General features: G+C 46.4%; 2 protein-coding genes and 1 pseudogene across 6 annotated transcripts; all 3 read right to left on the reverse strand.

Annotated features, from left to right (window-relative positions):
* Window positions 1-884: 884 nt before the first annotated feature.
* LOC117841528 (uncharacterized) lies at window positions 885-2,496 on the reverse strand. The gene is made up of 3 exons (XM_034721924.2): window positions 2,173-2,496; window positions 1,950-2,047; window positions 885-1,856 (listed from the first exon to the last, which is right to left on the reverse strand). Exons 1-3 carry the CDS (start codon window positions 2,179-2,181, stop codon window positions 1,172-1,174), a joined length of 792 nt encoding a protein of 263 aa, XP_034577815.1. The 5' UTR covers window positions 2,182-2,496; the 3' UTR covers window positions 885-1,171.
* A 661-nt stretch (window positions 2,497-3,157) lies between these two features.
* On the reverse strand, window positions 3,158-10,388 carry LOC117841527 (phospholipid--sterol O-acyltransferase). Of its 5 annotated transcripts, none has more exons than XM_034721922.2 (16): window positions 10,052-10,383; window positions 9,217-9,352; window positions 8,445-8,589; window positions 7,808-7,977; window positions 7,641-7,717; window positions 6,887-7,100; window positions 6,612-6,786; window positions 5,533-5,632; window positions 5,339-5,433; window positions 4,796-4,847; window positions 4,643-4,714; window positions 4,315-4,483; window positions 3,988-4,092; window positions 3,820-3,904; window positions 3,659-3,741; window positions 3,158-3,593 (listed from the first exon to the last, which is right to left on the reverse strand). In XM_034721922.2, exons 1-15 carry the CDS (start codon window positions 10,292-10,294, stop codon window positions 3,660-3,662), a joined length of 1,920 nt encoding a protein of 639 aa, XP_034577813.1. In that variant the 5' UTR covers window positions 10,295-10,383; the 3' UTR covers window positions 3,158-3,593; window position 3,659. The 5 variants fall into 5 exon arrangements, with proteins under 5 accessions (XP_034577813.1, XP_034577812.1, XP_072146469.1 ...); XM_034721921.2 differs by having other exon boundaries at window positions 3,158-3,580; window positions 10,052-10,382; XM_072290368.1 differs by lacking the exons at window positions 3,158-3,593; window positions 3,659-3,741; window positions 3,820-3,904; window positions 3,988-4,092 and having other exon boundaries at window positions 4,316-4,479; window positions 10,052-10,387.
* Window positions 10,389-12,717: 2,329 nt separating this feature from the next.
* On the reverse strand, window positions 12,718-15,831 carry LOC140221702 (protein FAR1-RELATED SEQUENCE 5-like; annotated as a pseudogene).
* Window positions 15,832-16,958: the final 1,127 nt, after the last annotated feature.

Raw genomic sequence — 16,958 nt, forward strand, 5'->3', positions numbered from 1 at the left:
TCCTTTGGGCTTGTCTTCCCCGGCGGCGGCGGCGGCGGCACTGCTTCGGGTCAAGATTCAAGGAGGAGGTTTGTGCTCTGTCTTTTGGATGGGATGGAGCTGTTGTGCTTCCCTTTGGGCAGCTTCTTTTTCCGGGTTGCGAGTTCGTCGGCGGCGGCGGATTTGGTTTCCGGTTGGGTTGCTTTGGTGCTCCATGGCGGCCTGATGCGGACGGTTCGGTTTCTGTGCTGCTGTTGCTCTCTTGGCAAGTGTCAGAACTGTGTTCTGGAACGCACTGGGGGTGGAGAGAAGGGGTTGTGAAGATTGGGAAGCTTGACGGCCGATGTTCGTTTACCGAGGACTTCTGGCGGCTTACCTTTGTGCGTCCGCTTCTTTGTCTGGATGCGAGGTAACGACGGTGGTGGTGCGTTCTGGAGTGCAGCGATGCAGTTCGAGGAGCAGCATAGGCAGGCAGTTCCGACGAAAATGAAGAAGGGATTCGTTGTAATTTCTCAGTTACAAGGGGCCCTTTTGGAAAAAGGGATGCACTTGTACTTGTTTCTGTTCTCTTTTAATATGACGTTATCCCTTCTCGCAAAAAAAAAAATGTTCTTCTTGTTTCATCATCACTAGTGATTTTAGCGGCCATGGGCCACGAATCAACACTAGGATTAGGCATCCTGTGTGCACAAAAGTTAGGGAGGACATTACATTATTTTGGTAGAGCTATACGGAGAGGCGAGGAGTTGGAGCAATACCCATGCCTTGGCACTATTCAAACGTGTTCAAGTGACCCAACTGCCTTTATAAAAAAAAAAGTGATCAACTGCTCACTGTTAGCGACACCAGGTGCAGGCTTGCAATAGTAGCAGTCTGCAACAGTACACACAAAAATCAAGAGCATCTGAAACAAAGCGCCAGAATTGACATTGCTCTAGTCTAGCAAAAACAACCACCGAAAACCGATTGGAAGAACATTGATCGAACATTCGTACAACACATAATTAACGTATCTTGTCAATTAATCGCCCATCGGATGGGCAGGTCCGGTCGCAATTAACAACCCAAATGATCTTAACCATTGTCCAGACAGACAGACATGGCGATAATCTACGTTTTCAATCTTGGTACGGCGGCAGCAGCATGCACTTGACAGATTCCCATGAGCTGAAATGCGCCCACAAAGCGCCGCCTAGCCCTGCTGCATGGTGGCGCCGTCGCCGTGGCGCTCCATGACCCGGCGCATCGCCAGCGCCGCCGCCTCGCTGGCCCGCAGCGTCCCGCTCGCCATGATCGCCGCGAACTCCCTCATCACCTCCTCCTGCACCTTCCCCCTCGCGCTCCCGAGCGGGTCAGCTGCAGGAGCGGGAGCAGAAGCGGGAGCGGCAGCTTCCTTCGAAGCCTCAGCCGCCGCCGCCGGCGGCGCGGGCTCTTCCCGCTTGACGGCGGCCTTATCGGGCGCCGGCGGCACGGAGACGGAGGCGGGCGTGGGCACGAACTGCGTGGCCTGCGGCGCGGCGTTGTTCCGCAGGGTGGACTCGAGGTTCTGGATCATGGGCATGATCAGCGGGCCCATGGGGCTGGACATGACCTCGGAGGGGAGGTTGAGGATGTACTCGGGGATGCCGGCGCCGACGAGGAACTGCGCGACCTCGTTGCTGAAGTTGTTGCAGTTGTGGGTGAGGAGGCGGTACGTCTCCGCCGTGAAGCGCGGCGCGATGTCGCGGAGGTAGTCCTCGAAGACCTCGCGCGGGACGTGCGTGACGCCCAGCTCCACCACCCGCATCGGCCGCCCGTACGGCGTCGAGCCCGCCGGCGTCGACTGGATCCCGCCGCCGAAGAAGTACTCGTTCCCGTAAACCACCACGCCCGTGTGCCTGTCGGTCGATCGCCACAGGAACAGTCAGCCGAGGTTTCCAGATCCGAGGAAGGGCGAAGGGGAGGATGGGGAACGCGGCGGGCGGGCTCACCAGATGGCCTCGATGGGCTTGCCGAGGAAGGAGGTGGAGAGCTGCCGGGCGAGGCCGTTGCTCAGGTCGTACACGTTCAGCGTAACCTTGTACCCCTCCTGCCGCCATTAACAACCACCACCACCATGTCAGTCAGATCTCTCCCCTCAACCGCGCACGCCGTGGGATTGATTGCGCGTACCCGACGAAGAGCGAATCAAACAATCGAACAAACGGGCCTTACCTCCGCCATGAGAGCCGATCTCCGTGCAGATCCAAGTCGCAAATTCGCAAATCCCTTCAAGAGTCGACGGTCAATAGCACCAAAACGCGTGGATCTGGCGGAACGGGGGGAAGACGAGGGGCTCGATAAATAAAAGCAACGTGGTCAGATAGACTAATGGAGGAAGCTTCTGGAGCCGTCTGGTTGCAGGCGCGGGGCGGGGGAGTTGGAGAAGGAACGGGATTGGGTCCAGCTTGCGGGGGAGTGGGAGGCCAGTGGGCTCTCGCGGACCGTCCGATGGGGATTGGATGGACCGTGGAGGCTAGCAGAGGGAACTTTCGTGGAGGATTCCAAGCGTGAGACGGAGAGGGCGGGGATCTTCTGGAAGACTGGAACGGGCTCGAATCCGACTCCGACGCGTGGTTGGCGAGCGCACCTGCTGGAATTGTGCTCGTGCTCCTTGAGAATTCCAATCGCGATGACGTTTGACGTGACGCCGTTTTCTGTGGTGGGGCGAGACTGCAGGTCTCACTCAGCTCTCGACCTCTCGTGCTCGATTCGAATCCACAGCACGATGCACGCAGTCTATGAACCCGCACACCCCCGACAGGAGACGCAGCAACCGACTGTAAAAAAAATTAGCTTCACGTGCTGTTGTAGATTTATATCCTTCATTTGGACACTTTCATCGGCTCACAGATCAAACAGCAGCGTCGAACAAACTTCAGGATTTAAAGCTAGAGCAGCAAAGGGAAATAGACGAGACTCATGCATCTGCAAAACAAGATCCAGGTACACCATCCCTCATGCCACAGCTCAAACATTAACAAGCACCACTGTAGCCAGGAACTTTGATATCAAGCAAAGGTGATGCGCGCATTCATCGCGCCAATGAATTGCCAATATGTCGAGCACCGAACACTCATTTTCTGAAGGACACGCCACAATTAAGGTGGTTTGTTGAGAGTACTAGAAAATTTTCAGACTGCCAATCTAGAGAGTAAGATGTCACATTAAGGTGCCTTTCTTGTAAGATACTAAGATGGCTTCATTTACCAGATAGACAAACCCGTGTTTACAGTACACGTCAATGTGATCTCATGGCACCAACAGTACTTGTGCTACATATGGCTTTTACATGACTACATGGCTGAAAACAAGAACAAAACTATCCACTCTGGGAAGGACAACTCCCATCTTCAGCCCAAATTAGTTATGGGGCGTTGTTCAGCTTGCATATGTCTGCTTCAAAGATCAAGTGTACCAAAATGGACACAAGAGCGAGAGTTGACTCTTTTCTTTTGCTGGGCCCTAATTTAACCTGTTTCTACCTTGCTGAGTAATTTCATCAGCAAGTCAAAATGGGAAATCAAATATCATTCCCATGCGATGCGAGCGACAAACCACAATATTACTTGGTCCAAAACATCTGCATGATGTAACTAGAACATGTCAGGTGCAGTTGTCATCAACGAGAACAAAACGAAATGACAGTAACACAACATACTTCAGAGATACTGTTGAAGTAGGTTAGTTGATGTTTTTTTCAGTCTGCAGCTCATTCCCAAATGGACATCACCAAATATATACCTGGATTTACAGTCACTAAGAAAGGGCCCTTGTTGCCGAAATTGAAAAGGAAACAATTGAAACTGGGTGCAGGCAGACCTGTATTCGCAGTGTTCTGGGAAGCCACACCGAGCCTTTGAATAGTCCCAGCGGCAGTCTTCATTTCTCAGTGGACCTCGGAAAGCTGTTTATACACTTCTGTTAGCAACTTGAAAAGCCAAAGCAGGGCACGACCATTCTGTTTGGAGTGTTCAAATTGAAGCAAACCTTTCGTCACAAATTTCGATTTTGATTCAGGATGCATGTCGTGCCACATTTCAAGCCACAACTCACGCATTAGTACTGGCATCCTAACAATATTCCTGTGATTTGCTGTTAAAATAACTTCTATATTAGTTATTTTCAATGAAATAAGAAACTCCATACACAATATATGCCACAATCTGTAAAATGTAAATATGCATAGTATATGCTAAAATGGAAAGGCACAAAACTTTGTAAGGGGCTCCCTTGCAGCAAGGTGATGCCAAATGAAAGGTACAGGGAAATGTGCTACAGCTATATAAAATAATAATAGAAATTCTAGAATTGCACCTTTATCGAGCTCCCAGACTGCTGTTCTCCATCCTGGAAGACTTTCAGCATCCTCATAATAGGTTATGTACTTCACATGTGGAGCCCTCGTCATGTTAGGTACTATGTCCTGGCCATGATGGTGATCGATATTCATGGTTGTTTGCAAATCAGATCCATCATGTTCTGCCTTAAAAAGGAGTAGAAGATGATAATTAGGGAGGGCAGCTTAATGTTGCGATATACATAAAGTCATTGAGAGTTCTTCAATTAACCGAAACAAATATACTAAGAGCCAAAGCACAAATTCGCCATGGTGAATCGCACCAACATGCAAAAAATAGAATACCTGTGGAGCCCTTGTTATGTTCACTTTTGGTCCAAGCCAATTCTTACACCATGAGAGGGAGTTGAAGGATACCTGCCATGAAAGAGATATTCATTTGCTTAAATAAACTGGTTTAGGTTGACATGAACTAAGAATTTTATTTGATATACGTACTGTTCCATCACCACTGGAATTGTTGGGCTTTCCAGAAACAGAATTGCCTGATCTGGTAAGAACAAATAATGTTACAAAGGTGCCTTAAGGTAAATAACTAAATATTTATGCAGATAAAATCAATGCCTTGAATGTTGTAATAGTACCAAAAAAAGAACTGTGGGTGCTATGCTGCTATCTAGGAAATAAAAGCTATTAAAAACTTGTCTGGAAAAGGAGAAAAAACAATAACATTAATGAGCCATTCAATGCCTTTCATGCCTGACTCTAAACACAAATAATACTCTTTCATAATACCGGCTAGTGAGTGAACAAAAATCCGTTTTTCTCAAAGTAGCAATAGTTTGACTGAATATTCAATTTTATTCATGAGAACTAATAAAGATAAATGTATAGAAGAACTTTTTGGACACACTAGATGAAACAAGTTGCAATTAGATAAATGCTCTCCTCGGCACATTTGTCTCACTGACAGAAACATGATAGATATGTGACTAAAATGAGTACTAGTGACTTCTTAAAATCAAGTCATATGATACCTGCCTTGAAAGTAGGGCCCCTTCAAACTCATAAATAACATCAGTTATTATCCAGTTGTCTGGATATGGTTTGCCACTTGGTGCAAAGTAATATCCTACCTGCTTGATTAAAAAAATAAAAGAGGGAGTCAAGGAATGACACTGTAATTTGAAGCAACACAAATTGGTGTAACCAAGAAGTAATATCACCAATCATACCTCAGTCTTTGAATCAATCCCATAAATGCAAAATACATTCTTTATTGGGGGTCTCTCCCAGGGTGTGAGAGGGTTCAGAACTGGATCACCCTGATAGTACCTGAGATCAACAAAGATAAAAAATACAAGGTCTTAGACTCTTAGTTACCAGCTAATGATTAAAAGCAAGAATTTGTCTAGTTGGTACATGCCAAATATCATAAGCATAATAAAGCATGAAACTTTGTATTTTGTTTTAAAAGACAACAGATGTGGGAAATGTGAGACCAATGCCTGCTGGAGATGAAGATCAGGAAGATGAAGATGGCACGTGAGAGGAGGGAAAAGGACAACCCCCTGCTATGAAAGCCGAAGACAAACTAAGTAATCTGGGAAGGGAGTGATGGTGTTCCAGAACTTGTAATGTTTTGGGGATGTTTAGCCTGTTTGTGTTGGTAGACGCTCGAGCCTAGGAATCCTGGGCTATCTTCAGATTGACGTATCTAGCTTGAATCAGGTTAGAAAGGTCATGCGTTTGTCGTTGACACTCTCTCTGTTCCGTTTGATCCCAGACTTTTTGTATTTCCGTTTTGGATGAAATGGAAATGGGACAATCTCGGCTCTAAAAAAACAAATGTGGGAAATACAATGCAGCAGCAGTTGAACACAGGCCTGTTTGATATCTTGCCTGTTAGCAATTTTGTATCTATAGTAGTTAGGAATGTCTTTCTTAACCTCCTAGCCATATATGGTTACTTATGGCTACCTTTTCTGTCCAAGTTCCTCGTAATCTGTTGTGAACTTGCGATCTTTTGTAATCACTGACTACCCCTTAGGAATTATAAATATAGCACCTCGTGGCCTGTTCAGCAGCCATGAGTGGCATTGCTGCTCCTCCCACTCTCTCAACTCTTGCATTGCCTAACCTTGACTTGCAATACAGAGGGAAGGATGCATGCTCGGTTCTCTTTGCTAAAATTCCCTCTGGAGAAGGATGGTCTTGCTTTTGAGGATTGATTCCCCTTCTCTACCAAAGATCTTCTTGTCCACTAACAAGGATTAGTAAAAGGAATCAACCAAGTCAGAAAATGTAGACTTACTTCTCAAGCTGATAAACAAGTGCCTTGCTCTGAGGGTCATAATCCTCTATTGTTTTGAACAAAGTACCATCTGAAACTTCTCTGGCAGAAAATGACAGGAGAGTTGGCTTTCCGCACTCCATGCTTGATGTTATGTTCTCCGTTATATCCATAATGGATGGGTATGCCCCCATATCTGTGATGAAAAAGAGGAACATAGAAAAAAGGCGAACCTGCTTAGTGGAAGAAAAATTCTAAATGTCACATCAAGAAAGGAAACGATTATTACAAAGAACCTCGAACTGAAGGAACCTCGATCCTGACGAGGTCTGTGGGCCAACCAGAGTAGTCTGAAATATATTCTGCTTCATCGCATTGTTGTCTGTGGGGACAACCTCCCTTTCCCTCAAAAAAATGCTTCCAGTAAATATTATCAGCTTTGCAGTATTTTGAGAATGGCATAAGCCATAAAGAAGAACCAAATGCATTAAACATCAATCGTGCTGTGCCCTGAAAACAATGTAGTAAGTCCAGAAATGTAAATATAGAGACCAATAAGATGCACCAGTATGTAACAAGACAAGCAAGCTAAATGGACAATTGTGATAATTAAAAGTCTAGGCACAATGCGAAACTTAATGGTAGTATATGAAGCATAAAATGGTATACTATGTTCAGCGAAACAGTAAGTGGAACGATGAAAGGTAACAAATACCATACATCATGTGAACATCTAGGAGTATATTTCAAAACTATGAGCCGCATATGCAGTCAGAAGAACGATAAAAAGATATTGCCACAATATTTAGAGCATGGGCCAGAAAAAAAAACTTCTTTTAAGTTGAAGGTTTCACACTTACAGAGTTATGTATATGGAGAAGTAAACCTATTGAGTATTAAGAAACAGAATTGTCAACCGCAAAACCATGAATTCAACACTAACTATGTTGCAGAAAAAACAAAAGTTAAACCAGTTATAGTAGAACAGGGCATTCAGTTTGATAAATTATTACGATAAAATGAAACTAAAATTCATAGAGGACAACAGACCTCGCTGACTGGAAGACCAAAAGTTGTTCCAGAAAGAACAGCTCTAACTGCTTCAGTAGATCCGAGAAGAGGAGCGCCTAAAACACAGAAAACTGGAAAGCTTGAGGATAAGTAGATAAAAAATAATAATAGTAACAATACATTTATGTTCCTTCCAGTCAATATACCAACTGCAAAGTATGCATGTATATGTTCGTCAAGCCACTGGATGTAGTGCTTCGGAGCAATTTCTAGTTTCAACCACTCCAAAAAGTAGCGAAACACATTATTTCCCATCGAATGAGCAAAAACCAAAGATGGCCCTCCTCTGAGTTTCAAAGCTATTTCAAACGTTAACCTGCAGTAAAAAGATGGTATGAGCATTATACTCCATACTCTTATCATGCAACAACGAATTATCCTTACACCATACATCTACGCTCAGCATGACCAATTTTCCATTGTTTTGGAAAATCATATTTGCTTCAATAAAAATTGCATGCAAAAGCTTATCATTAGAAACTGGTCTCCTGCAGGTTGCAAACACATGAAATGCAACACACCTTGTATGACTTGTACCAGTAACAATTATGTCAGAGGTTGGCTCGACACCTCTTAAAATTGTAAGGCCAATAAAGAAATCATCATATCATGTATTTAGTTCAGAAGTGGTCACACTGATGCTAGTAGAAAAATGCAAGGTACCTAAAACAATATAAACAGCTGTAGCCTAGGTATGTACATTCGAAACACCAAAAGATCTAGACTCTCTCAGCTGTGAAGAATTTAGTTGCTTCATAACAAGTTGAGGAAAGTGTTACGAACTTTAATTTGTGGAAGTACAGATCTCTCTCCTCAAGCATTGATGGGGGTAGTCTCCAATCATAAGGAACAGCGATAATTGCATTAGCTTCAATGCCAAACTCGACACACCATTTGACCCATTCTTTCCATACTGAAGAGAGAGGACCTGAAACCTTGCCCAATAAAACCATATCAGCATAAGGTGTTTTTCCCATTCTCCTCTTTCTTTCTCCATGAATTAATGAGACTAACAGGAGTACAGGACCAATCCTCAAAATGTATAATGCAATGCCGATGTCAAAGTGCTATTTGGAAACAGACGCACACAAATTCTTTTCAAAGAAAGAAACAAAGTGAAAAAACTTGAAAACATTTCATCCTCGGAAACTATCCCAGGAGGCAGGAACGTTAACAGTTCAATTTGTATAGTATCATCAGCATCGAATTGAACAAGAGCAATTACAATGGTAGATGATTGTACTCATAAATTATTTCCCATTCTGTAGCTTACACGAGAACAAGAACGTGATTTGTTCCTGACCGATACTTTGGTGTACCACCTACGGTCATCAGTTGGATGGATTATCTCATGTAAAAAAATGATGCCACGTTTTCTGTTATCATCTCAGCAACTTTAGCTCAAAACTTGCAAAAATGATGTCAAGATGAACTTCATTTCATTTAACATGGAGTAGCCTGACTTATAGTACAAGCTACGGATTCATGCATAACAGATTATTTCTAAGTATTACTAACTCATGGCCAGAAAATAGGAAGTAAGGTATAAGTTTACCTGTTATATAACCAGGGTCCAACTCTGTAATTGCAGAAAGACCACTATCAGGCCTCGACTTGCATTCCGGATGGTCTGTCTGATTATAAGGTTCAAGCAACATGCATTTAAGCCAGCAGTTTACTGCAGAGAAAAGCTGCACCGTAATGAATGTATCAAAACCAGTATATTTGGATATATATGACCATATAAATGGAGCAAATTTAGCCTCTATAGTCTACAAACCACACGAGATTTTTTTTAGATATGACAACCATCGCTAAGCAGGTAATGCTCTGGCCTGGTTTGGGATGAAAAAGGGATTGTCATGTGATGCCATCACTTGCATGTGGCTATTCATGGTGGCATACTGGCATTAGATACTGTTAGGTAGTGAATGGTTCCTAGTGAAACTGTCCACACCTGCTGAAGTTAACCTTTTTTTCCCTGAAGGAAAATGGGGATGGAATTCAAGCAGTTGCTGGTTTTGTACGTATCTGACAAACCAGAGGTGTCTCAAAGCTGTCTGTCGATATTCCTTTAATGGCACTCGCATCCAGAGATAAGATGTTCCTGTCCGGTACAAGTTTATCCGAACAAAAAAACCTCCACTCTCCGAATCTATTACTAGAGAATCACTAAAAATAGCAAGCATGGAGACAGACATGCATATGCTTCTCATCACGGGTCCTTCTAGTGTACCAGTGTATCCACATCCCACGAACAAACAAATAAACCAAACGTATTAAGCGAACCATTTGACATACTAATCCCCGAATGGCAACAGTAATAGCACTAGCAAAGCAGTGATCGAATACAACGAGAAGGGTTGGTGATACAGGACAGGGATTTCAACCTTGGCGGTGTCGAGCCAGACGGAGTCGAGCGGGTTGAAGTCGAAGGGCGAGTAGGGGCAATCCAGGACCGACCACGCGCGCAGCTGCGTCGACGCGAACCCCGGGATGATTATCCCCGACAGCTTCCGGTAATCAAACTCCGCGCCGCCGTCGCCTCCGGCCACTCCCACGGCCGCCAGGACCAGCGCCGCCAGCACCGCCGCGACGGCGAGGTCGCCGCGTCGGCGCCGCCGTCGAGGCATATCACGGGCCGCCGATTTGCTGGCCGCTTTTCCGGCTGGAATGGCCCGTGCGCGTTCGGCCGCGCGCGTCGTCGAAGGGGACGGAAACGGGACGGCGCTAGGCGATCTGGGCCGTCCGCTTTGTCCGAAGACAGTTGGGATCTCGTTCTCGGCTTCTCTCGCGGCGTGGGGCCCAAAAGCGAGGGATAGATGGTAGCCTGGGAGTGGTGGGTGCGGGACCCCGAGGAGCGTCTCGAACTTGGAGGCGTGCTGGTCGCCGGAGCCGTCCGATGCCTAATCGATGGTCTAGATCGGTCTAGCTTGTCATCTTCCCGAGGAGGATGGGTCAAACTCCAACGGGGAGAAGTCAGAGTGGGACTGCCAGTTCGGGGCCACTCGGGCGAGCCACGTGTGTGGTGACTGTCCGTGTGTGCGAGTGGGCTCGCAGAGTCAGAGTGAGTCGCTCTTGGGCCTGGCCCAAGTAATTGGTACATCACCCATAATTTTGCCAGGCAATTGGTGACATTTTTTCCCCCAAAGGAAGTTTTTTTTAAAAAAGATTTTTTTCCTACAGGAAGTTGCAGTGTATATTAGGGCCTGTTTGGCAGAGCTCCACGCAGCTCCAGATCCTAAAAAACAGCTCTGCTCTAGATTTTTCAGTTTTAGATCTAGCAACTCCACCACAGATCTACTCCACGAAACGGATCTACCCCCAGATCCATAGATTTGGTGAAGCACCTCAAGGGGTGCTCCACGAAATCAAATTTGGTGGAGTTGGAGAAAATTACCCACCATTGCCACTCATTAGTGGAAAATGACCGGTTCGTTCTATTTCTTCTTTCTTCTTCTCCGTGCGAAACGTTGTCGTCCTTCTTCCTTTGCTACGCCGTCGTCCTTCTCTGCCCCATCGAAGCTCTGCCCGCCCTGCTCGCCCCTGCCCGCCGCAGCCCCGCTCGCCCCGCCCGCCGCTTCTCGCCCCGCCCGTCCCACTCACTCCGCCCGTCGGAGACCCGCCCGCCCCGCTTGCTCCGATCGCCAGAGCCCCACCCGCCCCTGCTCGTTCTGCCCCCCGGAGCCCCGCCCACTCCTGCTCGCCCCTACCGCCGGAGCGCCACACCGCCCGCTGGAGATCCTCTACAGCGCAGTGCCTCTACGAAGAGGAGGAGATGCTCGCGGATTAGAGAGAGAGAGAGCAGCCGCCGGCGCGATGATGTGGAGCTCGAACTCCGACGACGATGAGCCCGTGGCGCAGTAGCAGGAGCAGCCATCCATGCCCCCGCTGGCGTTGCCACCAGCGCGCCGCCGCCCGATGTCGGGCCAACCGCCGCGCCATGAGCACCAGCGTGGTGGCAGCAGAAGAAGAGGAGCAGGAGCTTCCCACGGAGGTGTAGGCGGAGGACGTGTGGCGTGGGCTACATTGCCGGCGAGACGGACGCGTTGCTGGCTCGCGGTGAGGCCTCGCCCGTCGGAGCGTCGCCCTGCCCCACTCGTCGTGGCCTCGCCCCGCCACGCTAGCATGCACGAGGTCGCACTTGCCACGATAAGGAAGAAGACTTTTTTTCATTTTTTATTCTGATGCATGGGCCCAAATTGCCAGTGAGACAAAGATAAGAGTGGAGCTGTACCAAATGCTTTTTGAGATCTTAGATCCATGATGGAGCAGCTCTATGGTGGAGCTAGCTAGATCTATAGATCTGGAGCTATTTTTTCAAAGCTGGAGCTCTGCCAAATAGGCCCTTACTCCATTTGGAATGATGGAAGAGGGAAAAAATTAGGTACAGGAGTCCTGCAGACCCTCGCGGTGCAGGATGGCTCCAAATGTGCGACACGTCGATCGAAAAAATATCTGCCACCTTTGTCGCTCACTTGCGTCCTACGTGACAGCCCCGCTCAGCTCAGCTTGGCTCGCAGGAGGCTCGGTACCTGCATTTGTTAGGGCGACCTAGCACGAACTAGCCCCTCGTGCGCGTGCCCCTCGAGCCGGCGGAAGACGAGACGGAAGACGAGCCCGCGCCAACGACTCGATTTCCTAGTCAGCAAACAGTGATGTGGGATATTCCATAATCTAAAAAATTGTTAAATCTAAAGAGTGGCATGTGGAAGTGATGTGTACAAAAGAATGATAGGTCCATAAAGTATGATGTGATCGTTATCAAACAATATAAATGAGTTACATGGTACCAACTGACATAATACAAATCCAAATAAAATTATGTGTAACACAACAAAGGTTATCTGTTTTCTTGATTTGGCATTCCACCAAAATTTAATTTCTTAACAACCGGCTGTAATGTGGCAGCTCGATCAACTCCAATTAAGAGATTCGTATATCCTTCTTAGATATAAGGAGCGTCCACGGTAGAAGAATCTCTGTACATATTAAATTGTGGCATTATAACATTAGCATATCCACCTTGGATCAAAGGAGCAGCCATGGACGAAGATTATCCATACACATCATTTGCAGAGTTTGGCATCATACTGTTAACATTCTTTTCACCGTCATTAAGATCCTGTACCATAGAAAATGAAATTGCCGATAAATAGTTGCATATAACGAAATCAAATATGAAAAATAGATATAGTCCAACACATATGACTTACGGTAAATTGATCTAGATCAGCACCTTCGTATACTTCGAATCTATTTTCTTCTACAGTTGTTGAATCTTGTCCTATATTCAAACATATCAAGTTAACTATACTAGCATATAATAGATAAAAGCATGTAGTATTGATACCTTTCTTTTTACCACTTTTCTTTTTTTCCCTTTATTCTTTTCAAGGGAGATGGTCCCTCGTTTACTCTTTGGGTCTTTTATCACCCGAGGAATTCTAAATGATATTTTACCTCTTAACGTGTCTGTAACACAGTTAGTTGAAACTAGAGGGATCTCACTGCCTTTTTATTACATCCTGCTTATAGAATTATCTGCTTCCAAGTCCAACTTATCTATGGCATTCTCCAAATCAAGAAGAAGTTCTTTGGACAGTGAACACTTCAATGCAATGGATGTCACCTTTCGTGCAATACGTGCAGCATGCGTTTTCAAGCTTTCTTTCTCAGATCCTTGTTTCTCAATATAGAATCCTCTCTTTGCATATTTTGTCCATCTATTCAATATGTATTGAGATGGCAACAAGAAAACATCGTTTGCATTGAAGATTTTGAGGGCATGCTTGCACAGTAGACCTATATGTGGATATCATATTTCATTAATTTGTATAATAAATTATACTATTGCAATAAAAAAAATTTGTACGTACCTATGGATTCGTATTTTCTGCAAGCACATGTGATGGTAATATCTGCTTTATTGAACACAACCGTTGCTCCATAATCAGAGTACATATGTGTAACCGTATATGTCAAAATCGACCCCTCAGTGTGTAACAATTTACAAGAGAATGAAAATTGTTCATTAAATTCTTCCTGAAACTCTTTATACATCCAGCTTGTATATGACTCGGCCGCAGTCTTCAAAGGAGGTATGTGTGCAGCTGAGCTCTTTTGACGTGATTGAAAATCTTCATCCAACTCATTATTACGAAGACCAGAAGAAACCTTGTCACATCCTTCAAGTAGTTCCGAAATACCTAGTTTCCTTTTCTTGAATACGTTATTCATACCTTCGCTTTTTTGAGTGGAGTTCATATCAGCTGTAAATGAGTCACGGTATACAACAGCTCACTTTGTCCTCAAATCATATAGGTTTAACATCCATTCGTTGTCCTTAAGTTTGTACTCACACAACAATTCATCCCACTTCTTGTTGAAGTAAAACTCAGATCTATCTTTATAGACACATCCCTTAAAATCAGGAAGAAAATTCTCTGGATGCTGCTGGATTACATGACTAAGATGTTTAGTAGCATTTAGATAAATATGCCACAAATAAAGGCGATGGCTTGTGTTTAGGAATACATAAGCAATTGCACCTGCCATGGCCGCATCTTGATCAGTGAAAATTGTGCTGGGATGCTTACCTGACATTGCTGTTAAAAATGTTTCAAATAGCCAAACAAATGATTCAATAGTCTCATTAAATAATAATGCAGCCCCAAAAATTATAGTTTGCTTGTGATGGTTGGTTCCTAGGAGTGGAGCAAAAAGCATTTCAAACTTATTAGTTTGAAACGTGGTGTCAAAAGACACGGCATCACAAAAACATGTGTAATCCATGTGTCGTTGTCAAGATTTGCAAATTAAGACTCTAGACTAGTAAATTTCTTTTATGCGCGTAAGGCTTCGGATGGTGGCGTGGGAGACACGGGGTTAGCCTGGTTCGGGCAAAGGAGGCCCTACGTCCAGTATCGAGGCAGCTCGTGTTGCCCACGCGGGGTTCTGTAGTAGGGGTTACAGATGGGCGAGAGAGGGAACTGATCCCAGGTCTCTTGAGGGTGCTTTGCGGCGAGGGGTCGGCCGCTCCCGACCCCGGGACCGCGGTCGGGCGAGGCGGAGCCTTGCGGCGAGGGGTCGGGCACTCCCGACCCTTGGACCGCGGTCGGGCGAGGCGGAGTCCTGCCATCGAGGGGTCAGGATTGTCCGACCCCGGGGCCTTGGGTTGGGTGAGACGGAGTGGGATGTTCTTTGCCTCTGCTGGGTCGGCGGTAATCGTAATCACCGCAGGTGGGCCTGGACCTTCATGACTGTTGCTTTAAGCGCTGTTAGTAGGTCATTAACATTTCCCCCCAACACCATGATAGATTGACCGTTTGCCCAAAAGAAGTTAGCCATCTTGCCATCTTCTTCATCTATTTGAATGGCATAAAAAAATATTGGATCCTCTATCTGCTTATTTTTTAAGTATTCCAACAATGTTTGTGCGTTATTGGATTCTAAGTACTTTCTGCGCTGCCGACCAATCTCATTATTACAATCAATCCGTGAGAATGACACTTTGTCAGCTCCTCCATAAAATTGCACCATAAACTCAAACACCTAGGTTGGCTTCATCCCGCCCTCCCTCATCTGACCAATTAGCTTCTTGTCCACTTCTTGAACACATCATTGGGACCTAAGCTTCTGTCTTTTATTTGGACTTGCAAGGTAATGGTTGTGATCAAGCACAACCTTTTGCACCAACCAAACCCCCTCCTTGCTGACACTGAAATGAATACGAGCATCGCAATCTGTCCTTGTAGTGTCCTTTGATGACTCAATTTGTCGATGACCTTGACTACTACAAACTATATATTTGAGATAGATACTGCCATCTCTTCGACGCTTTGTGTCGCTCTTTCTAATACTGAACCCAACCTTGCTTGCATAGGTGTTGTACATATCATAAGCTTCCTCCTCGGATTGAAAAGACATTCCAACTTTAGGAACGATGAAATAATTTTTCGCAACTTCATCAACCACCTGTTGTACAATGAGTCGAGAATTAAGGGTGCCTTACAATAATACATACTATTATAGTGTCACTTCAATTTGTTATTCGTGTCCCTTCAATTACCGCATCTTGCCCTTGATCACCGCTATTGTCGATCGCTCCGTCGTCGCCGCCTGGCAGGGCATAGTCCAACGACTCCGCCTCCAGACCCGACGGCACCATATGGATCGCTCCGTCGCCGCCACTTGATTCTGCATGCCCCTGTCGTCATCGTCTCTGTTCGGCGCCGCTGACAGCCTCTACGCGTCACCCAGCCTCTACGCAGCACGGCACCGACGACGGCCTCTACGCGCCACCCGGCCTCTACGCAGCACGGCGCCGACGACGGCCTCTACACGTCGTCCGGGTCGTCGTCTCCATCCTGGGATTATGGAAGACCCCAGGTTCTGCGTCTAATTAGTTAGGGCCATAACTAATCAGGCCCGGCCCTGGGGGGTCGAGCAGTGCGGCTGCCCCAAGCCCCCAAAAACGGAGGGGCCCATCCCATGTATACATGTAGTATAGGGTATACGTATATACATGGCTGCTGCCTGGTTTAGTTCATCAGTTGGGCCAGCCGGCCAGGCCCATAGGCCATAGCGTGAGCAAAAGTAGCATGCCACCAGCAGCTAAATCCACGAGACCACGAATCGACGAACGAATCGATCATGCGGGGATGCGCCCTCCGCCTGTTCGTGTGCCCTCCGCCTGTTCGCATGCCCTCCGCTTGACCGCTTGACGCCTGCGCGACTGCGCCTGACGCTGAACCCTGACGGCCTGACCACCTGACGCTGTGACGCCTGCGGCTTGCCTGCACGGCTGCGCCTGACGCAGTGACGCTTGACGGCCGACTGGCGTCTGGTGAGTCCGCGAGTGGCGACTCGCAGACTCCTCATCTCTCGTCTCCTCTGCGGCTCTGCAGCTCCGCGGCTTCGCCGAAACGATGAAACCGTGACGCGGTGAGTTCATTAGTTCATATCAAGATTCCTACGAGAACGAGATGCCAATCGAATTTGACCTTTGGATGTATGATGTATCATGTATTGATGTATCAATCCTGATCCGATCTCCAGGAACTCGCCTCAACCGTTCAACGCCGGCGACCGTCCGACACCGACAAACGCCACAGGCAGCCGCCGAGCCACGGCCAAAGTAAAATAGGTAACACAAACTTGCTCCTCCAATCCTCCATTGATATTCGAAGTTCAAAATTCATCTATGCTGTAACTTATATAATTTACAAATAATTTGATTAAGTCAATCCAATATGTTAGTGCATGCATTTGTAAGTTACTAATTGTCTTGTTAAA

Source organism: Setaria viridis, chromosome 1 (genome assembly GCF_005286985.2).
Source record: "Setaria viridis chromosome 1, Setaria_viridis_v4.0, whole genome shotgun sequence".
Taxonomy (NCBI): Eukaryota; Viridiplantae; Streptophyta; class Magnoliopsida; order Poales; family Poaceae; genus Setaria; species Setaria viridis.